We start from the raw sequence: 24,082 nt of genomic DNA, 5'->3' as shown, positions 1-24,082 counted from the left end.
CACGCATTTTATCAGTAATTTATTAAAATTAATCAGCAATGTCACGTAGGTCTAAATTACACAGACTAGTTTTTGCCTTATCTCCATGTGAAGTCGAAAATTATATTCTGGATGCAACATCATACAAATATAGATTCACATTTTTACATTTTTCAGGCGTCATGCACCTGCGTCTCGTCTGAAGATATGCACCGCTTAAAGGATGTTAAACGCCTTAAAAAAAAAACATCTTTACAACTTTACACCCATGCAAACAAACACAAGGATAAGAAATAACCACCTACACTATATCTATCAGAGGGAAACTGAGACAAGGGATCCATTTCAAAAAGTTTAACAGGGTGTTAATATCACAAAAACTCTCCGTAAGCAGAGATCTAGAGAGTTCACCAATACACAAGTAGTAGTAGTAGTAGTAGTAGTAGTAGTAGTAGTAGTAGTAGTAGTGGGTGTGTATTTGTATGATTGAATTTGATCTGATTGGAACTGAATCAGATTCTGTTATTACTGACCCTTCCCTGTAGTTATTTGTTTCATTCTTGCTTTGCTTTTTTTGCTTCATGTTCTGTGTTGCTATTAATGTGAGGGATTTACACCTGCTGAGCCACTTTATGATTTTTTTTTTTTTTGTACATTAACATGCAGCCATCAACAATATTATTATTATTGTGCATCGCCCATAATAAAAGCAGTTCTTCATAAAAGCCTAAATGGCATATCCAAAGATAATATGGTGAGTAGAGGAAGAAAGGAGCATGAAAAAAGAAAAAAGGTTAAAAGAAAGAATGTGGAAGAAGTGACCTCCATCTTGCTGTTCCAAGTATACGCTGAAAGCGTGCATTATTCTCACCGGAGAATGTGTGTGTGTGTGTGTGTGTGTGTGTGTGTGTGTGTGTGTTAGCCTGCTTGCCAAACACACCTGTGGCTCCCCTGTGCTTCCCCTTCACACTCCTGCCGAGTTCATTATCGCAGCTCGAACTGGCCGAGCAAGAAAACGCCTCCATCGTCTAACAGTCACGAAACGCTCGGCTACTTGAACGGACTTGCGGCTTCGCGCAAAAACACACACTGACAAAAACAAACACTCTGACATGAAGGGGTGGAAAAGCAGTCAACACAGAATCCCTTGCTCCTGTTTTATAGACACACAGTAACAAGAAGCGACCGGCAGGGAAACGAAAAAAGAAAAAGAAAGAAAAAAAAAAAGCAGCGTCACTTGTAGGAAGTAGGTCAAACCGCTGTTGATTAATTATTTCCTAGTGGCTAATAGCTCTTCCAAGGCCTAATAAGGCAGAACACTGCACCACATTTAGCACATGATGAATCTGTGGATAATTAACGTCTAACAAGGCTGATAATGACTCGGATACCTGGTCAGTGATTTGAAGTGGGGGGCTTCGATTCACTCAGCCAGAGTAAAAAAACAAACTCAAAATGACAGTGTGTTTATTAGATATGAAGCCCGGGTTTAAAAAAATAAATAATGAATCCGCAACTGCTCGGGCAATCATAATGTGTATTCACACAGAAATAAACACTGTGTGTGTTGACGACTGAGGCTCTGTAACGGCCGCTTATCACCATCCTTCCAGGGATTGTCTGCCACATCAAAGTTAATGAGTTTGGAGGCTTTAGTACCCTACACTACATTTCCTCCTGCCAGTGCAGGTCGAGCAGAATCCATCATCGTGAAGTTCTTAAGCCAATCAGTGACGGGCTTTACCTGCACCTGCAAGTGTCAGGAGGGAAAATGTTATTTGCCGTGTCGACACATGGGATGGCATTGTCGAGCAGGTGCACCGTGTTGTCAAATAGTCTGCGGGGGCTCACATTTCTGAAGGGAAATCTTTGTAAGATGTACCGAGAAGCATACATTTTACACGTACTGGCTGCAGTCCTCAGTGGCTTGGAAAGCCATGGTCTTGTCTTAAATGTTAGAAAAAATGGCTGAACTGTGCATAGATCTCATGAAGTTACTGGGTTGACCTCCTACACTCAACTCTCCCTCAAGAAGAAGTTTTCTTTGTCGTGTGTTTGTTTGTATATATTTATTTTATGTATTTATGTTTTTTTTTTTAAATAACCTTGTCATTTGTTCATTTTGTTTCTGTGTGAAAACTACATTTGTTCATTTGTCTGTTTGAGGAGCAGCTTAAGTAGAGGAGCATTCTTCTATTGAAGAAATTAAGCTGCTTTTCTGAGAAAATGTATTAAGAATATTTTAAGTATAGTGAAGACGTACAAAAACAAAACTACTCAAATGTGTAAAGCATAACCGTTAATGACTCAATTAGCTATTTCCACATTTCGAGTAGCTTGGAATCATTTATTTAGACAGCAGAATTACCACGTTGTAAACCACAGGCACACATTATGAGTTCTGGTGGTAATATAATGGGAATATTACGCTGCCTTACTGTACGTCTTATTTGGTTAGGACAGGCTTCTGTAAACTACATGTCATTACCACACGGACATTACTGGTCCTTGGGGAATATTACAAAGACTCAGAATTAGCTCGCAGCTGCAGATGACTGTAATAAAAGTCATCTGTTGATGTTAAATGTAAGTAGTAACATAACTAGCAATGGTTATCATTATTCTGTTGATTTTAGAAAATGTATTTAAAATAGAATAAGTCTAAAATTGGATCTAATGCTTATGAGAACAGTTTGGAATTTTGAGATCATGCTTTATTTTGAAAAAAAAACTAGAAAAAACAGATTGTGATATAGAGAAATTAAAACAACAGTACTACTAATAAGAAGAAATCAAACATTATATTCTACAGCCCTCATCTCAGATGGTGAGTTAGGGATTTGGGCAAATGAGGCCCAGAAGGAGAGCATAGGCCTCATCCCAACAATAACCCTAGGGTGGTTCCTAGCCCCTCCACTGATCACACATCAGCTGGTCTCATGGCAGCACTTAGAGGCCAAAGGTCCCGCTACTAAAGAATGAAGGAAGCCGGTCGCCTGCGGCTTTTTATTTACTTCACTTAACTCATGGCTTTCTCTCTGTTTATATCATCTCCCTCTCTCTCCCTCCTGGTTGGGTTGGCACCGGCCAGCAGCCAGACCCAGAACCTGGACTTGAGGAAACTAAACGCGAAGCCAGGACTCTCCTTATCCAAACACAAGAGTCCCACCCAACACCAGACAAAACACCAGACTCATTTTTCAGCAGGGCAAAAAAAACACACGCACCACAGAGCCGTTTTTCATGTGCCTATTCTGCCGTTACATAAACTTCTGTGAGTAGAAGGAATAACATGCCTAAAGATGGTTACCATTAGGCGCTAGCATATTTTGGCTGGTAGTCATTCGGGTAAACGAAGAAAAAAATGCAAATTGCTTGTGTCAATTTCCTGTTATTGTACCCAAAGTATTTTTATCAACAGCCAGCATTGTCTGTGAGCCAGCAAGTAATAAAGAAACAAAGCCAACAGCTTGACTAACTAAAGCTAAACCGTGTTCGGTGTGACAGCAGATTGTCTTATCCAGCGGAGGTCATGTGTTGTTACATCCCTCAAGGGAAGCTTGAGTGGACTAAGACTGATATCATTCTTTAGCCAGCACTAATCAAAAACTGGACCATTCTCCAGGAAGTATGAAAACTTTTGGCAGAGATGGCAGTAGCGTACTTTAAACCCGCAAATGGATTACAGATGTTGCAAAACTAAAAAGCCTTTTTGGATTCTGACAACAGAAATAGAAGTAAAAAAAAAAAAAGAGAGAAAAAAAAGGAAAAAGCAATAGAAATATGTCTCTCCGCAGTGAATACTGGTGTCTAATTCTCTCGTTTGGAGGGGGGGAGGGACTTGGAAGAGCAGCTCAGTTAGCATCGCTGCCAGTTCTGGGGGGGGGGGGGGGTAATTTCCTAAACAGAGCGCAAACAATCAATGAAAAGAAAAATAAACCACCAGCGCTAACCTGCGTTTCTCCCCCTCGGGTTTGGAAATCTTTAAATTGGTATTTAATAACATCTCACTACATCTGTTCATTCATTTTCTGACAGATCGTGTGTTCGGGTTTTTGTGGTTTCATGGATCTCCAGCATTTCTCGGCAGCTTTACAAAGATGATTTCATCTAGAAGTTAATGCACTCCCCACGGATTTACTTGTGGCTTGTTTGTGGTAGTCACACACTTTGAAAGGTAAATTGTCCACTGGGGGGGGGGCGGGGGGGGGGGACTGCAAAGCCGTATTAACTTTCCTGCACTGTTTTGATTTCCCGAATAATTATGCTGTGTACTCTGCCATCTCGAATCTCTGCTAATGGCCTTCTGAGGCAGTTTAGGATCCTCACCTCACAGAGGAGTGACTCTCTTTCATATCCTGACGTCTTCCTCAACTGAATCTTAAATTATAGGTGACTTCTTCCAGCAAACCAGCTCATTCTTTTCCCTCTCCTCTTGCCTCCATTCCTCGCCCTGTTTCCCCATCTCTTCCCCCCCATAGTCGTGTGTGAAAGGTGATGAAACAATCCTAAATTACTCAAACTGGTGTGATTAATGCGGTGGAGGCGTCTCACACCGTCCCCTCGCATCAATGGAACAATAAAACTGCAAAAACAAAAGGAAGTGAGGAAGATTTTCCATGGCACGATGATGTCAGGGCCGCAGCAGCGGTCGCCGAGTTCACAGCGAGCTTTCAGAGAAAACTACTCTGCAGTTGACGCGCAGCCAAAACGGGCTCAACGGGCTTAGGACCAACAGCTGGTTCTGGTTACCTAGCAACTCCCAAGCTGGGGGCCTCATTGATGGGATAGTCCGAGAGCGAGAGGAGGAGGGAGTCGAGCTGATAACCCCAGCGGGCTTTCCTTTGTGGCAAGTGCGGGGACAGGAAAAGCTTAATTTCGCGATATCAAATATTGCTCCCACAGGCCCCCCAACCTGGCAACCCAAACATTATCTCTGTGGCATTATCTAAGGGAGACACCAGGAACTGGTCCTGTGCGGAAACACACCAAAACACAGACTTTGGCTTGACTCAGCTTCATACACACCCACAGATAATAACCGTTACTGATCAGTGATCATCGGGAGTGTCACGGATTTCTGTTGAATGAAATGTCCAAGGGCATTCGCAGCTCTCGAAGCCAAAGCACCCTTCTTTACTTCGCTACTCCTGTTCTCCTAGTGCCGATTGTGAATGTCCACCTGCTTATAAAAACAGCAACGTTACACTCTATAACTGTGCATACATGTTAAAAAAAAACCCGGCGCCAGTGTTCTTGGGAGTGTCTACTTTCTTGAGTGTGTTTACGGTTACTTGGCATCTGTAGAGAAAGAAGGGAGGTGTAATCTTTTTTTTTTTTTTTTTTGGCAGACTCGTCTCCTCCAGGCCCCCACCGGACCCTATCAGCGCCCAAGCTACACTGCCGCCACCCCAGCCTGTTTCTTGTTTCACTATGTGGACACACAAAGACCTTGTTTGTCCTCCCTCCGCCTTCCCTCCTCCAAACTTATCACCACCCAAAGAGGGCCAAGCCAAGAGGGACAAGGGAGGGGAGAGATAAAAGGATGAGTGGAGAGGAGGGCCGGGGCCAAATTACATGTAGATGTGTACGAGGGAGTCGAGGGAGAAAAAAAGGGGGGAAAACACGCGATGACATAAAGATATCACAGGTGGTGTTGTGGTGGTAAATACGAGGCAAAGTGACAGGGGAGAGCATCCATCCATCACGGTCTCCTCTTTAAATGATATCTTTTGTGCAAAGAGAGCAAGGCCTGAAAACAACCGGGGTCCTGAGACAAAAGCAGCTGTCAGTGCTGATGAACAGCGGACGGTGCACTCGATCTTTACAACACACACACACACACACACACACACACACACACACACACACACACACACACACACACACACACACACACACACACACACACACACACACACACACACACACACACACGCGCACACACACACACACACACAGACACACACACACAGGTGTGTGCTGGTCAGGAACATGTACATGCACACACAAACCCGGCAGCAGAGGGAGATGAGGACTTTCAGCTCCGTTTCATCCACACTGACCGTAGACACAAAATCAAAGTATGAGGCACATTTAATATCAATCTGCAGAATTCAATTCATTTTCCTGGAAGAATTGAATACATTTGTTTTGGCTGGATGATCTGTCCCCATGCACCTTAAAGGAATAATTACTGCTGGCAGCATTGATTACTGTAACGGATACAGCGCACTTTTTCTGATGTTGACAACGCTGGGAGAAAATGGGGAGAACTCAGCTGCTGATTATGATTATGAGCCACATTGCTATCCACAAGAGTCCCACTGCCATTAAAAGGTGTTTGGTGTGTAAAATTAAAATTTGAATGCCATTTTCCGACTGGCTAATATTGATTATTTTAACAATATTTTCATTTGATTTTAAGCATCGATGCCCCACATACGTGTTTACATCCACCGTTAATGCTCGAAAAAACACACACACTGCAACAGTGTTCACACAGAGGACCGATCATTAACACTCGCACATAGAGCCACTCGCACGCCCATTCTTCTGTGACCTTTAACCCTTCAAATGATGGCCCATCTAATCTCACCTCTCTGCTGTGCAGAGTTCTGTGCTTTCAAACCAAGGAAACACTGACACACTCACATGCAGGGTGCTCGCCCTCATGTGCGCACGCACACATGCACGCACACACACACACACATGCACACACTGTTTTCATGACACACTTCATTGCAAAAACACAAGAGGCACATTAGCTTTAAAGCCGAAATCCAACTACCTCCTCCTCCACCTCTCGTCATTTTACACACACACACACACACACACACACACACACACACACACACACACACACACACACACACACACACACACACACACACACACACACACACACACACACACACACACACACACACACACACACACACGACAATGTGAAACATGCTCCTTGCCTGGGAAATGCTGTCTCCACATTCTTCAAATCAGGAGCTGCACATGGCAGAGGAAATGTGGTGGAGAGGGACCCAAAAAAAGAAGAAGAAGAAGTGGGCTTGGGGGGGTATTCTCACACAGTATGCCCTGGAGTTATCCTCTCCTCTCTACCTCCTCCTCCAGCCTCCCTCCTTCCCTCACTCTGCCTCCTCTTGCTCTCCCACGGCTCGTTTCCAAATCTGTCCTCCTTCGTCACCTCACCCCCAGAAGCTCCATTTCTATTTCTCAGATGACTGGTACTCTTGAGCGGGTGGGGGGGGGGGAAGAAAAAAAAATGGAAGGTGGCACAAGAGGGCAGTGGGTGCGGGGGAGGACGGGACAGCGAGAACTACAATCGCCAGCCGGCGTGCGGTTAAAGCGGCGCAGTCAACTCCTTTAATCTCCAGAGAGGGGGGAGGGAAAAAAAATTGGGATCTCTAGCCGTCTTCAGCCGGCAATAAGCACTTCAGAGTGTCCTCCTCTCTCCGCCTCTTCAGCCAGATCACTTGTATCTTTTCTCCCCAGCCTCCTCTTCCCTGCTCCGTCTCCCTCTTCTCTCCCTTCACGGCAGGTTTGGGCTATTCATTCAGACGTCAGGCTCACTCCGTCAGCCTTTTGTTGCGAGTCACAGAAAGACAGAGGGAGAGAGAGAGAGAGAAGGAGAGAGAGAGAGGGTGGGAGGGGTGGGGGGAGAGAAATGGCAAAAGACGAAAAAAGACAGAAAAAAACAAGCTGGTGCGACAGCGATGCAGGAGAAAAAGAAAAGAGGGAGGTAAATAAAAGAGACGAAAGAGAGAGAAAAAAAAATCCTTGAAGAGCACCAGTCACAGCGAGAGGTGCAGCGCTCCTGGCACACGTACGAATCCCTCTTCCATTCTCGCCGACCTTCCCCTTCGCTCAACATATTTTCCTTCTTCCTTTTTTTCCTCCCCTCCCTCCCTCTCCCTGCCTCTCTGTTTTATTATTTGTGATCTGGCCTTCATGCTCCTTTAAGAGTGCCAGCCCCTTCGCCCCCCCTCTCCTCAGTCTCACTCCGTCTTGCTAAAAAAAAAAAAAACCTAACTCTCCTTCGCAATCTCAGTCTGCGATTTTTATCCTCGCTCTTTAACAGGAGTTGATTGTTTTTTTCCGTTCAACGAGCCATTAGGTGCCTCATTTCTAGGCTTCAGCACAGCATTCACGACGATGCTTGTCATGCTCGCACAAAAGGACCAAGACGTTCATGCAAATCCCAAGAAACAGATGACGACTGTTTCACACAAGGACGAATCCAGGAGCTGAAGTGTGCACCCGCATGTGCACGAAACCACACTGGAGGAATGACAGGTTCAACCATTTAGACGTCTGTGAATCGTCTCTTTGATAGAAAACCCTGTAGTTGCAAAAATAATTCCAAAATGTAACAATGTCTTACAAGTCTCCGCACACTTGCTACTGAGCTGTCTGGGGGATCGGAACAAGCACAACGTGTGTTTCTGATTGTGTGTGTGTGTGTGTGTGTGTACTTGCAGACACGAGCACAGTTCATTCTTATGTGTGAACTTGTGGTAACACTTAGGAAAATCCTAAGTCTAATTGATCCTGAGATTTAAATCCAAGCGTGTTTATTACTACGCTAGTCTGAGACGGCAGCCCAACACCTTTAAAAAGGATTTTGATTATTAGGGTTAAGAAGGCCCTCCAGGTCGTCATACGTAGACACAACACTGCTTTCGTAGAGGGAACACGCTTTCTGAAAATGCAGCGTCCGGTATTTTGATTTTAACATTTTCAAACAAAACATTTTCAAGACATCATCTGCATAACATTATTTAGGAGATTTTCCACAATTTATCGACCGAACAATTAATCAGTTAATCAAGATAATAATCAGTAGATCTATAGACAGGAATCACTAGTTGCAGCACTAACTTGGGTATTAGTACATGGCAGATATATCAACAGTACTGGCAGAGACTGCATTTTCTTATTTCAAGTTCATGGACCACATGTCAAACTAATTAAAGAGCAAAAATCTCCACTTGTAGTTTTCTGCTGTACTGTACGCACGACAAGTTTAAATGGCTCTATTGAGGCGGTTTGTTCCACAAACCAGGCCTGGAGTATAAAAAAAAAATAAAAGCATCATTCATGAAAAGAGAGTGCGGGAGAGAGTGAAGGGATCCACGTTATAATTTGACCTCTAAAATTCACCCTCCCATCTGCCTCTTGTGATCTACATGATGTGGCGTTGCCAAATGATTGAAGCACACATGAGGCCGAGAGGAGAAGAGGGGCAGCAAGAAACACAAGGGAGGAAGAGAGATGGCACAGCTGCAGGTGGACAACAGATGTTGAGGTTTTTTTTTTTTTTTTTCCTTTTTTTTCCTTCTTCAGGGAAGCAATTGAAGCACATAAATTATTGTTCTCCCATTCATACCCCGTCTGTTGCATCGCTCCACCTCTCCAACGCCATCACTCTCCTCCACCTTCTTCTTTCTCTGTGACTTGAGCCAACTGGCCTGATTAGAGAGAAATTGATGTGTGTGCATATGTGCAAGGATGTGCAAGAGAGAGTGTGTGTGTGTGACAGAGAGAGAGAGATAGAGAGAGACAGAGAGACAGAGAGAGAGAGAGGATTGGTTGGGTGAATGGTGGAAGGCGTCGCTTATTACACCTCATGTATGCTGCAGGCTTACACGAATAGAGTGTAAACAGGAATCTATGAAAATGAAACAGTGAACAATACATGACACACACACACACACACACACACACACACACACACACACACACACACACACACACACACACACATACACACACACACACGTAGCAACTGGCTGCCTTAAGTTTAGCCTCCTCTGGCCAAATATCTGAAGAAACATAAATTGAGGAACAAATATGCAGATGATGATGGCTGCGAACACACACCGACACACACCCACACACACACACACACAGTATAAGACTAAAACCACTGTGAAACACGATCCCATTTACAGCCATGTGTGATCCTGAACACGACTAACAGGCCTGCTGAGAAATGTATAATATTTTCCTCGGGTGCAAATGAGATTCATCTGCACCTCTGAACACCCCCCCCCCCCTTTATTTAAATACAGCCAAGCAAAGTGTTGGTTCACACACACACACACACACACACACACACACACACACACACACACACACACACACACACACACACACACACACACACACACACACACACACACACACACACACACACATTGCATACAGAAAATATGGTGTAAAGGAGAAGGAAAGAAAAGAAGAGGAGCTAAAAAGAAAAGTAAGTTAAGAAAAGGAGGGGAGAGAAGGTAGCAGTAGGAGTCAGGGTCTTTCCAGGTTCTCGTTTCATTGCTTTTGTCTACATTTTCTGAACTACAATTGTTTGGGCATGTGACCTCTTATGTCCGTCCTTCCTCCGCTCTGCTCCAACAACCTACAGTTAATCACCTCAAGTCTCCCTGAAAGGATGCGGCTAACTTGCCAGAAAGAGCTTTATCGCCTTCATGGTCATCCTTTACATTTCAAGGTCCAGCTTCTTTTGATGGCACCTGTAGAGATTATGATCTGTATTCCGTACACACAACTATATCCACAAACAGACATGCCTGGCAGACAGGTGTTATTCAGGTAATGGTGTTGTTTATCACAGAAAAAAAAGAAGAAATTGCAGGACAAAAAAGCAAGCTGAAACGATTCATCGATTCATATATAATTTGACAAAGTGTCGATCGATGAAGTCCATTAATAAGTTCTGTTGAAGATATGATATAATGTGAGAATGTGCCACACTCCTTCAGCCGTTTCTAAGAGTCTATCCCTGCCTCTAAAGTAGTCCGTCCCTCAGCGTTTAATCTAAAGCAGCCCTCTGTGCATTTAACTCCATTCCTCAGTCTTTCTCTCGCATTATCTTCTCCTCTGTTCTGCTGTCTTTGGTCGTGTTCAATCACATCCCGTCTTCACTTTCCTCGTTTCCCTCATTTTCCTGCAGACGGGGGGCTCTGTAACCCACAACCACAGTCATGAATGAATGTGCTGAGCTGGGTATGACGTTTGTTTAGAGACATATTTCTCCCATTACCTCCCCCCCCCCCTTCCCTCCACTCTCTTGAGCTAGGCGACTGTCACAGCCAAATCATTTCCTACGAAGATTAATTTACAAAGGGAGGGCAGACAAAGAGAAACCTGGATCAATTCATACAAAGAAAAAGAGAAAGAGAAGAAGAGAAAATGAGTACTTGAGATTTGTACAGATCAAATCCTGGCAGAGTGTGACCAGAGACTTTATTCACTCATGAGGAAAAAAGGAGAATCGCTGCCTGATATTAAGTGATACATCTAGTGGGAAGAGGAACTGTACACTGTGATGCAACTGTCACCACATCTGCCAACAGCAGTTCACACACACACACACACACACACACACACACACACACACACACACACACACACACACACACACACACACACACACACACACACACACACACACACACACACACACAGGCTGCATAGTTGGTCATGTGAGAGGATGGGCTTGTTTTGGAAGCTTTCTGGTAATAATATCCTAAATGTTCCTCAACACAGAAACACAGCAGTATCATGAATAATCAAACAGCAGGTTTATGTTATGGCCATCAGCTTAAATTATTGTGACCTCCTTTTTTTTTTAAAAAGCGCACTTTACCACGCCCATGAGCCACTGCTATAGGGAAGGAGCTGCAGCAAACAAACAAAAAGTATTTTCATTGCACATAGGGAATAAAATACACCATCATTACTAAACTCATCCCAAAAATTGACCCAGAATCAGAGAATGATTTAAATACTGCTGAATGCATTATGTGATTTCTAAATATCATTCTCTCCTTTACATTTTTATGCACCCAAAAGTATACCTTTCATTTAAAAAAATCATACAGAAATGATCTAACACAGTTGCTCTTCCCTCCCAGCTCAAAGATTTAACCAAAACAGTTCATGCATCCAAACCTTGGAATTAGTCCAACTTCCAGGCATATTATTGTCTGCACAAAATCAACAGTACATTACTTTTTTTGCTTTTTCTTTTCACAGCTGAAGCTTCAAATGTCCAACGAGTGGCCAGCAGCATAACAAAAACAACCATGGACTGTCAGCCCAGATTAAGGCCAAAGTTTCACCTTCAAAGTCTAAATGCAACATTGACAGCTAGCCTCATCTCCATGGAGAGCCCAAGGTTGACTGACAGCTGCCAATGTCCGGTTTCCCCTCCCCCACACTGCAAGCAGTAATCATCATCTATCAGTAGCAGGACTATTTCTCCCTCCCTCCCACCCTCTCTCTCTCTTTTAATCCCTCACTCAGTGCAATAACTGCCCGAAGCTTTGACCTGAACCCCGTTAATACATAATCTGCGATCTCCAGAACGAGCATGCCACAGCCCTCCCCCCATCATCACACTAGGTCTGAGCGAGGAGGAAAAAATTGCGGCTAGTGTGTCACGCAGAGCAGAACTGACCTGAGCTGGCATGAGGTTGCCTGGTCTAAGTCCGCGCAGGGAAGCCAACGTGCTCCGCTGGGTGGAGGTGAAAGAGTGGAAGTCCTTCAGTATCATAGGGTGATTATGCCGGGGGTGGGGGATGGGGAGGCCTAGTTAGTCATATAAAGGCGGGGTCTTGCTCAAGGGTATTCCACAAAGCATCATATACTGAGGTGGGTGGGGGCATGCCATCTGTATTTACACAGGCGCTATTAGAGACAAACTCTTTCTGGTTGTAACTAATGTACCAACAGATTGTCTGTCGCTGCCAGAATGTGAGCAGTGCATAACAAATGTGAATTTAAGGAATGCAAAATGTGTTAATGCTGCTACGAAAATACGTCTACCTGACAAAATATCAACACAAAGTTTTAACCCATAATTAATCATATTTATCTTGGGTCTAAAATGCATTTGAATTCCTTTGAAAATAGGTAAGAAAAGCCTCTTCATTTCTATTTATCCAAATAAAATTAGCATTAGGTCAGCCAGCAACAACAACATATACATTTCTGTGTATTCTGACAATGGACCGACCCTTTAACCAGAAGCAAATCTGCCTACGATTACCAACCAAAACCCGCGTTGCCTAGCAACATACAATTTAGGAATATGCTTTCAGAGCAGCTTTGCGGCTGTGTCCATTAACAGATGAAATTACTAAAGCAACAAATGTCAGCCACATGCAAATGAGGTCTACGCTGCTGACTGCATGTGTACTAACAATGCAATGTTGGTGTACAAGGGAGACTTGAAGAAATCCTTTCCAAAGCATGTGTCCATCTGTGCTAAGAGCAGCAGTCTGTTTTGACAGCCAAGCAATGGGGACATTTTAATCTGCACTCTTGGGCCTTAAAAAAAAAAAAAAAACAACAAGAGGGAGAAAGCATTTGTTTCCAGTCTGCCTTGAATCCCATTTCAACCTACAGGTATATGTACGATAGTTCACAGACTCCTGCGGAAAGCCAGAAGGCTGGTCTGAACAAAATGAGAATATCTGTGGATTAGTGCAGCAGTGGAAATTGAGGATCTGAAGGATTAAACCCCTCCTCTCTCTTCTCATTACAACCTGCACGGAGAAAATGACACACAATCACACATCGGCCATCAGCACTGTAATTCGATTTTATCTGTCCAGTGATGCTGCTAGTCAGCCTCTGGTAAGCGGGTGGTGAGACAGAAATCAGCCCTTTTTGCCAAATATGTCTTAAATCTAATTTAATCAGGCTATTGGTGTGCATTGTATTATGCTGAATTAAAGGTTAAATCTGACTGAATTTGTTTCATCTTAGATTGGAATTGTAACATGAATTTGGGACACAAAACAAAATTAAATCGATAAATTCGTCTGAAAAAGGAGAAAAACAAAATTAAACGTTTGTCTTTAGCTCATCAGTTCAAATGTAAAATCTGATCCCTGTGAGCAAATATGCTCTAGAAAGAATAGACAAAGCAATTCGCAATTTAACGCAGGTCAATAATACATCTCAAAAGCAGCAGGACTGAAGGAAGCCTGTGCAGCCTGAGTGTCTGTAAAGCCTTTCCAGGCTACTCTTAAGTACCCACCGTAATATCATAATGAAATAAGACATCCATGTTTACAACAACAGGGTCCTGGATGGTACACGGCAGAGCAGAAAGGACTTCATCAAAATCAGCTGCATTTACAGTGATACCAAGGCTAAAGAGCTATATCCCTCTAAAGCTGCAATGCTATTATGCTGCTGTATGAACACTGTATAGTTGAGGCAGATTATGTGATTTAAAAAAGTGGCCTGAGCTTTTCTTTTTGCTCCAGTTACTCGCCAAGGGCATTCAATAAGTGAGAATGAGAAAAAATATCTTTGCACAACATGCATGCCATTGCAAATTAAAACACATGCACGCCAGGGGTGTAGTGCTGACACTACGGCACAATATATGTCATTTGAAGACTTAATACGAACTGTTCATACATGAATACAGCAACTGACACACTGTAACATGAAGACAGGGAGCAGTTGTTAAAATTTAAAAAGGTATCAGAAAGGGTGTTGATAACCGTTTCTCACAAATCCTCCATAAAGCGCCTCATCAATGTCATTTTGTGTTGAATTAAATGGGGCAATATGTCATTCTGACTAAAGAACCACATGAGATTACTGAAATAATAAAGGAGTTGACACAAAGTGGATGGAAGTCTGACAAATCTGGCTCTTACAGAGATAAGCAGTCAAGTAGGTGGGCTGCAAGTATCATTTTAGGATCCTGGCAAATGCAGAAACTGAAGGTAGAACAGGGGATGGATTGCTCGAATGTCTAAGCAAAAGTTATCCTTTTAGGGTGTTAATCATAGTTTTGGAAAAGAGATCAGCGCAAGCACTTTAGAGTTAGATCCACTGGACTACACGAAAATAAAAGCCCCACCATTTTTCAATTGTTGATGTAATGAAAACAAACAGCTCTGATCAGAAAGATAAAACGATTTACAAAAAAGCTTCACATAACACGTCCCTTAGCTGAATGATGGTTTCACAAACCTGAATACAAAAGAAAAAAACATATTTTACAGAGATGGTACGTGATTCATCACAATGAAAGATGTGAACAAATTTCTGGTGCCTTCTGTTTTTCAAAGAAGAGACTGTGACCTAACGCTCAAGTCCTTGCTTTCAATATACTGAATTGCTCTTAGAAATGTCAACCAAATTGTGACTGCATGGTATGATTCCGAACAATGCAGAAGCACTGCTTTGTGGAGGTATTCAAAGCAGTGAGAGGAATGGGAAATGGTGCCTTACATAATGCGTGCAAATATTGAAGAGCTCTAGCACAAATCAATTTTCTTATCTATTAAAAAATGTGAAACTGCCAGAAAAAAGCAAGCAACCAGACAAATAACAGATAGAGATGGATGAAAGAAGAAAAAAAGGATTTACTTGTATCTGGAGACGCCATAGTGGACACAATGACTGGTGGACCTGTCCTTCGACTTAGCTTCTGGTTAGCAGTCAGGGCACCCTGGCCTTGACCTGGTGCTCCCATAGGGATGAGACTATTGTCTGGTCCAGGTCCCCCACCCTTACGCATCATCTGAGGACTGGGGTGAGGGCTGTGCATGGGCGACAATGGCAATACGTTCCTGTCCCTCTTCATCAGCTCCATGGGCACTGTGTAATTGGTGGAGTATGCTTTCGGTACCTGTTGTGATGGCTGTGGTAATGCTGGCAAAGATATGGGCATCTGCTGTGGCATACCTTGAATGGAGTGCATAGACCCTTGTATGGCAGACATTGACCCAGTAATTTGCTGCGGCATTATGTGCATACCATGCATAGGCATCCCCGACATTGTCCCTCCGGATGAGTAGGCTGACATGGGTCTCGATTGAACAGGTGCTCCAGGGTATGGCCCCGGGGAGCGTGGTGGTTGACCTGGGTAGCCTCCAGAGGCTTCCAGGAGGTGCTGAGATGGAGCACTGCTAGGCCTCCTACCCATTACTTCTCCCATCCTTGGGGAGATGGTCTGCATGGCCCCAGGGGTCTGTGGGTGTATCATTTGGAAGTCCGCAGTCAAAGACTGGGGAGGATGCATTGGATGGTGGTGCTGTTGCTGGTGGTAGATGTCTGAGCGATGACTAAAGCTATTGGAGCGACCTCGCATGGGTGTCTGAGGTTGTGAGGGGGCTGGCGGGGCCTCAATGGGCCGCTTGCAGTTGTGGACCAAGCGAGATAGTACACGAGCCTGGCCGAGGTTGGGAGCAACGCTGCGTACATCGTTCTCCTCCATAACAGCCAGCATGCTACTGGAATCAAATCCCTGCTGGATAAGTGAGGAGATGGTGCTCTCGGAGAGGCCCTCATTTCTCAGGAGAGCAAGGAACTCAGGATCAACTGTCTTCTTGGGTTCCACAGGCAAAGGCGTCTGTGGGGCAGTGCGGGGAAGAGGAGCAGGTAGTGGAGTGAGTGGGGGAGGAGGGACTGAAGACTGGACAACCTGCATAGGGACAGGTGGAGGTGCAACTGGAGCAACTGCTGCAGTCTGTACTGGAGCAGGAATTGGAGCAGGAAGTGGAGCCATAGAAAGGCTAGGGTCAGAGACTGGCATGGTAGGTGGAGGTGGCAGGGGCTGTTGCAGATGCTGCTGCAACTGTTCTTGCTGAAGTTGCTGTTGCTGTAACTGCTGTTGTTGAATCTGCTGCTGTTGTAATTGTTGCTGCTGAAGTTGTTGCTGCTGCATTTGTTGTTGCTGAAGTTGCTGTTGCTGTAACTGCTGCTGTTGTATTTGTTGCTGTTGAAGCTGTTGCTGTATTTGTTGTTGCTGCTGTAATTGTTGCTGCTGTTGGATGGTGTAGGGTGAGGCGGCCTCTTGCCTCATAATCACACCTTGACTGGCAGGATCTACTACTAGACAGGTTGCAGCCTGCTGCGCATCCAAAGGGCGACCATTAACATCAGTATAGACCGGCTGAATGGTCAGAGGTGGAGGCTCACTTGCATACCGAGGAGATGGATGCTCCATGCCATAGTGAGCAGGTGATGGCTCTCGAGAGGGTATGCACTGTTGGCCATCTGACGTCATTTTGGCAGCAGTTACAGCACCAGGCTCCCTATAAGCCCGACTCAACTCATGAGCAGTCGGAGGAGGGGGTGGAGGAGGTAGCGGAGATGTAGGGGCTTGAGGACCAGCTCTTCCTCCCTGACCTTGATCCCACGCAGCTCGAGCCCCAGGTGCCATCCCAAAATGAGAGCCTGACCTACTGAGTGGGTGAGGCGGGTGTTCAGGCCGGTAAAACCCCTCTGGTGGCCGAGGAGTCATGGCCGGGTCATGGGAATAATAATCCTGATGTGAAATGGATCCTCGGTGAGCCATGGCCGCTCGTTCGTAGTGGTTTAGATCAGGCACAGAGCCCTTCCTCAGCCCTCGTGGGTCCTGGCGCTCTGCGTAAACCTGTCCGTACAGAGCGTCTCGGTATGGATACTGGTCGCGTTTCAAATCCAGGTCAGGGGGACGCACTCCTGGTGGAGGCTCGAACCACCCTCCTCCCTCTCCGTATGACAGAGAGCTCCTCCGGCCAGCTACTCTTGCCTGCTGCTCGTAGACACTATCAGCCCTGTCCCACTGACCCTCATTCCCGCCTAATGTGTCCCAACTGTGGGAGCGACCAAGACTCAACTGTTTGTTAGGGACAAGCATTGGCAAAAAAGGAAAAAAGAAGAGCAAGTGCTAATGGAGGGAGAGAGAAAAAAAACGTCCAGAAAAAAAATGTTCCGGTTGTAGCTGTGTTTTGTGAAAGTTGCCTTTCGAGTCTTCGTGTACAGTAGCACCGAAAAATGAAACAGAGAGAAGGAAGAGAAGAACTACAAAAAAAAAAAAGAAGTTGAGGCAAGGTCTACCGTTTCACCCGATATCAGGTGGCAATATTGTAAGTCCGTGCTATAAGGTGACTCCCCCTTTGGCTGGTTCTCCTTGAATAATTAATCTCTCGTCATGCTGGCTTGTTGTGTTGGAGGAAAGAGGACACTAAACACAAACACATCACACCAAAGCACGCCAAACACAGTACACTGCAGAGTTAGCAAGGCTACTCCATGAAAGACGTGGTAGTAAGGTGCATGAGACGGCCACCAAACATTGGAAAAAAAACAAAAACCGAAAGGAGTGGATAGGTTGGGTTATAGGTTGGGATGGGCTTGTACTAATCCAGCAGGGTTTATCTCCCTCTCCTCTGGGACATTTTACTCGCTCTGCCGATTGCTATGAGGGATTACAACTAAATAAAGCCTGTTTAATTCCACTTCCCACTGTGACGTCATGTGAACCAGATACAAGCGTATCTGGTGATGTTGATGATGATGATGCCAATGATTTATGAGTCCGGCCCCCTAAACCCCTTCCCTGAAGAGTCACCTACCTGAAGCTGTTGATGATGCCCTGTCGTCAACAGGTTTTCAGTTTTTACTGCCAGATTCACAGCGCGGGGAGGGGGTGGCCAGACAGGGTGCACGGCTTCACTGAATACAAATGAAATACAGTTCTCTCAGCTAAGTCCCATGTGCTGTCAGTAAACATCAAATCCACTCTGATTGGACACTAATCCTCCAGGCCCCATGCTCGCGGCAGAGCCGCCATGCAACTGATGCCCAACTCGCTGAAATGTCCTTGATGCCTTCGTGGCGCTCGCTGTCACTGCCTCACTCTGCTAGATACGACATCACTCAGACCTGCTGTTTCCATCCTAACTTTGCATGGATTTACACATGCAGACTGCAGAATGCATAATGTTTGTCCTATTTTCCCTCACGATGATTGTCATTTCACGCACGATCCTCTATATTATCATTGTTACTGTCTGTCTTGTAGAAAACCAAGGGCAAAAGGCACACTACATGAAGTCAGAATCTCAAAATAGTTTCATACAGATACTTAATATTTCCATATGCATCTTATGGTCAGTAAAATACAGTACCTTCCCCCCTCTTTCCTAAAGCTCCTGTGATCTCCTTCACTCAGGGAAGCTCTGTAATCTGGATTTGGCCCTTTGCAGAGAAAAGTAAAACACTAGGGGAGCGTGGTGTGTGGAAAAGGGGTGGCAGTGGGGGGGAGGGGTTGTAGCAGCAGTTAATCCAACAACCTTTGCCTTACAAAAGCACTATGCTTGTATAGCGTGTATACTACATGGCAACACGACATTCCACGTCATTCAAATATTGAATAGTATAGTGGAGAACAAAAAGCTCTTTGCAGTAATGCACCATGTTATATGATGTTTGGCCATGAGGCATACAAACATACAAGATCCGAGGCGATGTTCAACACATGACACTGTAGGTGTATCTGCTTACTGAGCTGCCTGCGTGTCTCACTTCGTGTCACTGTAGCTGAAACCCGACTCCCTTCTGCAGAGGATCCCTGCTTATTAATGCATGGAAACAGATGTAAGGCGAGGAAGTGTCCGTTTCCATCCAAATCTAATCTCAGAGAGCTGACCACAGCGAGGCGTAGTACATATGTAGACTGTATATATTTTGTCAGCCTCTGTGAAGAAAGTCTTATTAATCATTGGCTCAGCACGTTGAGAATAGTTCTCTGAACCTCTTACAGAGGGAAACTGTGCAGGCATGTCCGTCGTCGGCACTAAAATCTTGTGTAATCAAAGATGTGTAATTAGAGTAGGAAGGGATCGGAGGGGGAGAGGAGAATCCTGCAGTTTTCACAAGATGACAGGAAAAAGCTGATGACTGTGGCTCCAAAGTCAACTGCACAGATGACTGAGAACATTCTTTTGATAAAAGGTCAGAGGAACATTAGTCAGCCTGATGTAAAAAGGTAATTAAAAAAAAAAACGCCTGTAAAGATGAATAATCAAATCAAGGCTGAGAGTTGGAGGGGAGGATTTTGATGCATGGGAGTAAAGCTATTATAAAGTCAATCAAATTTTAGTGTCATTTCAAGTATGGGTGTCATTCATCACCTAATCAAAATAATTTCTAAAAGCCAGACTTCATGTATATCATTCCGAATTTAAAGGTGCGTTAGACGAGATTGGGAGCATTTTGATTGCCTCTCAACAGCTCTCATTGCGACGCCTGAACCGGCCACTCGTAGCTAATGGTGCTAACAGCGCTAACAGCACAAACTACAGCAAACAGGCTGACAGAGCTCAAAGTGTTTGGAGGAGTCGGAGGCTGTCTGTATGGGCAATATTGCGTATTGCGCCTTTAAAAGTTAGTCTTTGAGACTTAAAAGTAGCTGCTCAGTTTTAGGAGAAAATGTTCGGAGCAAATATATGCAAATAAACACACACACAGCCTGTCAAAGTATATGCAATCCCCTGGCTTCCCCGACCTCATCCGCTCCTCATTACTTCTTCCAGCCTGGCTCTCAAAAGACTGGAGCTTTCGTGCAGCAGATCACTCATTCCCATAAAGTCGACCTCAAACAGCGAGACAGGGGCAGAGGTGTGTACTCTGGGTTTGCCGATCTAATCCTGACAGGAGAGTAAATCACTGAGTTGTGTTTGCTCCAAACTAAAACGATGTTTGACTTTCAAATTCTAATGTTCCTCTATTTGCCATATACTTGCCAGACTGTGCACACAACGGCAGATTCACTGTAACAGAGGGATTTAGGAATTAAGCCCAGGATTTCGGAACAAATATAATACCACCCCAGCAGAAGCTTATAAAGACCTTACATTGAATAAGACTTGACTGGTGAAAAAAATGCAGTGCGACTTATAGAAGCCTCCAGTAAATGAACCTTGAGTGAGGATGCAATTATGCAGTTCAGAGCTCTTTTTTACTGTTAATAGATTTCAGAAAAACTCGACTCTAGCCTTGTATAGTGTAATCATTTTATTTATTTTTTTACATCTTACAGTATTGGAGAAAATTGCATTAAGCAGCATGTAACAAGAGACAAACATGATGTACAACAGTAAGATCTGTGGCTAATCTGCCACACAGGACGCTCGCCGCTGTTGAATAAAAACTCCACATCTCCCTGTCAATCAGCCCTCTCACTCCCTGCCTCCATATTAATATTACATCTAATAGCAATAATACAAACTTTATTCATATAGCACCTTTTTAACAAGGGTTACATTAAAACACGGCAACCAGTTACCACAGATCAAACCAAAAAAAACAACAACTTAAAGAAGTCAACAGTCTCAAACGTGAGGGAGGATATCGTTTCCAAGTCTGGGTGCGTGAACAGCAAAAGAGCAGTCACCTTTGGTTTTACATCTGCCACGTGCTATAGCGAACAGGTTCCGGTAAGAAGGTCCAGAGTTCGGAGGTTGATCGCCATATGTGCATGCGCTCATGTTTTAACCGTGCAAAATGTTTGCATGCCTTACCAATCAGTTGGAATCAGAGTGTTCACATGCAGCAAGCCCATTAGGATTAAATCTGCTGTCACTCACTCCTGCAACACACACACACACACTGCTGTGGATCCCCACTCAGTGTTTTTACCCTGTTCTGCTCGTCTTCTGACATGCAGCAGAGGTGGCCGCAGCCCAGCCGCTTCGTTAATGTCCCTTTTCGTTCGCGCACGCACGCACACATGCACACACGCACACAGACACGCACACATGCACACACACACGCACATGCACACGCACGCATGCACGGCCTCCGCCAAAGTCTCGGCCTTGGTCTGACGTGCATACATGAATAAATATGCCAACTCAAAGTGGACGCTGCACTGCCACAGAAATAAAAACAACTGTCTCCGACGGTGGGATACGTCACGCACTCAAGGCATGATTTGAATGTTAAACACACATTGACTTATGCATGAGCGCGGGGCAGGAGCCACTAACTGGAAACGGGATTACAAAGGCAGCACGGCTGCAAAGAATGGTGTCAGATGAAATCCAATGCACACTTAGCAGACATTATGAACATAGCTTCTTTGCATGCGTTTCCAGTGGGATTATGTATCTCAAGCATCAGAGACCAAATGGACTGGAAAATGGAGGTCGATACTCTAAATGACAATCACATCGTTGCTCGGTGCCATTCCGAGGTGACACAGTTTTTTTTTCCATTTTGCCAGCATGCATTCACAAACAGCAAACAAAAGCCAACCAACTCTCCAGAATCCCCTCTATGTTGATGACGTAGAGATCCATAATATATAACCTCATCTCCTTTAGGTGCATTCTCTCGAATCCATCTTTCATTCAACCCTCCAGATCCCAGAGAAGCCACAGGTCATTAAAATACTTTGTATTGTAGCTGAAGAATTCATTTTCAAAACAGGTTTTTCCGGGAACTCATTTCCAACTTTCAATAATGGCTAAGCTACATGCCAGCTCATACAGAGGCAAATGTAGACACTACGGGGAAAAGAGGAGCTGTACCAGAAAATCACAATCAGGTGAGCACAAGAGGCAGTCACACTCTAATGAGAATAATAACACGGTCACACGTGCCAGTTTGCTACACATTTTCCATCCAAAAAGCAACACTTTCTACCCATTTTTCATCTGCTCCCCCCCCCCCCCCCCCAGTTCTCAATGTCTCAATGCCCCTCCCTGCCTCTCCACAAAGCCTATAAAGGGGTCATGGGTTTTTGGTGTGGAGCCTGGAACAAGCCCGAGGGGGGGTCAGACCCGGAGACCGCTCCGATGACTTCATACCAGAGCTGGATGCCAGAGCGTTGGGAGATGAGTGGGAGGGAGGGATGAAAGCAGAGAGGTGGATGCAGCAGAGCCCTGAGCCTGTGCTGAAAAGCTCTGGATATGAAGACCCCCGCCCCTGCAGGGGAGGATGACATCAGGAAGGACAACCCCCCCTCCCTTTTCCTCCACAACCTCGCTATTTCTCACTCTCTTTTCAATATGAAGTGTTTTGTTAAAAAAAAAAAGAAGAAAGCTTGCAGGTCCCTTAAATGTGAGAATATGAATAATTCACAGGGTACGTTTTATGGTGTTTTCACTTGACTGGCCACATTATTTACTGTCCACTGTTTAAATGTCTCCTGCAGTCATACACACGTCAAAATGATCTGCATTATCGAGGATTAAACATATTTATTTGACTGCCAACTCAAACCACTTGGACACGCCATGACAAATTCCACTACCCCACCTTGTGGTGTTTGGGCCCAAGCACAGATTTACAACTTTCTACATCGACATTCATGATCATGCTGCTACGGCGACCTAGTTCACGTCGCCGCCCCGCTCACATCCCATGTCTGCCCCGGATCAGCCAGTTAGCTCTGGCTAAACGGCAATGGCAAAGACTCGCACTGCTGCCCGAGCCAATGCATGCTGGGTACACAGATGGAGCGGACAGAAGGAGACGGAGAGAGAGAGAGAGAGAGTGAGAGAAAATGGGGAGGGGGGGTGAGAGAGAGAGAGAGTATGGGAACTGATGCTCGCAACAGATGTTTGCCACAGTTCCCTTATTGCAGTTACACTCTTCTTGGCACTTCATCAAACCCACAACAGAAGGAGCAGTTGTACCATATACATTTTGAAAGCTGATATCTAAACTAAAACAACGCTGTTATAATAGAGGAGTGAGTGTAGTCGTTTGGTTTATCCAGTGAAACTCACTTTAATTTGAACTGAATAATTCCGTGTTGAAACTAAGTGATTAAAGTAAAAAAAAATACGGTATTCATAGTTTGCCGTAGTGTTTAGCATCGTTTTAGCAGGGCTGCAAATAATGATGATGTCATTATTGATTCATCTGACAATTTGGATCAAGATGAACTGTTTTGGCGATATAGTGTTAGTTAACAGTTTGTTAATAGTGATTATAACATTCCCATTATAATTTGCCACAGTGCAATGTGCATGGTATTTGGAGTTACCAGTCGAAAGCCAAAATCTAATGAGGCAAAAAGACAGGAGGTGATGCCATAATGTTAATTAAGAACAAGATGTGATGGGTCCAGAATGTGGCTAAAACTATTTCCTGAAAAAAAAAAATTTGACTACCAATGGACAATGTCAAAAATAATGCATCAAGCAAAAAAAAAAAAAAATCTCCATTTGCAGCTGAGCATTCGTTGCCCATTTCTGTTTTATGTCATGGTGATATAAACACATCAGATGACAACTTGATGGCAGCCTAAAGTATTAAT

At 44.5% G+C, this 24,082-nt stretch overlaps 2 protein-coding genes across 4 annotated transcripts in view; both read right to left on the bottom strand.

The window, feature by feature from the left end:
• LOC311020549 (C-terminal-binding protein 2-like) overlaps positions 1-24,082 on the bottom strand; it is a 158,646-nt gene that overhangs the window by 12,700 nt on the left and 121,864 nt on the right. Inside the window, exon 1 of one of the 3 annotated variants that reach the window (XM_084020643.1) lies at positions 6,945-7,379. The exons of the other annotated variants lie outside the window; for them this stretch is intronic. Coding sequence (XP_083876769.1) covers positions 6,945-6,966 — 22 coding nt within the window. The 5' untranslated portion in view covers positions 6,967-7,379. Of the gene's footprint in view, positions 1-6,944; positions 7,380-24,082 lie in introns of those variants that run through there. 3 annotated transcript variants of the gene reach the window in all.
• Positions 8,218-18,074, bottom strand: LOC311020685 (uncharacterized protein; the record flags this gene model as incomplete). Its single annotated transcript, XM_084020893.1, has 3 exons — positions 15,412-18,074; positions 12,473-12,603; positions 8,218-8,274 (listed from the first exon to the last, which is right to left on the bottom strand). The coding sequence occupies exons 1-3, from the start codon at positions 17,666-17,668 to the stop codon at positions 8,218-8,220; spliced, it is 2,445 nt and encodes an 814-aa protein (XP_083877019.1). The 5' UTR covers positions 17,669-18,074.

Source organism: Eutrigla gurnardus (genome assembly GCF_963514095.1).
Source record: "Eutrigla gurnardus genome assembly, chromosome: 11".
Lineage (NCBI taxonomy): Eukaryota > Metazoa > Chordata > Actinopteri > Perciformes > Triglidae > Eutrigla > Eutrigla gurnardus.
The sequence above is the reverse complement of the archived record's forward strand: the minus strand, read 5'-3'. Positions and strand labels throughout refer to the sequence as shown.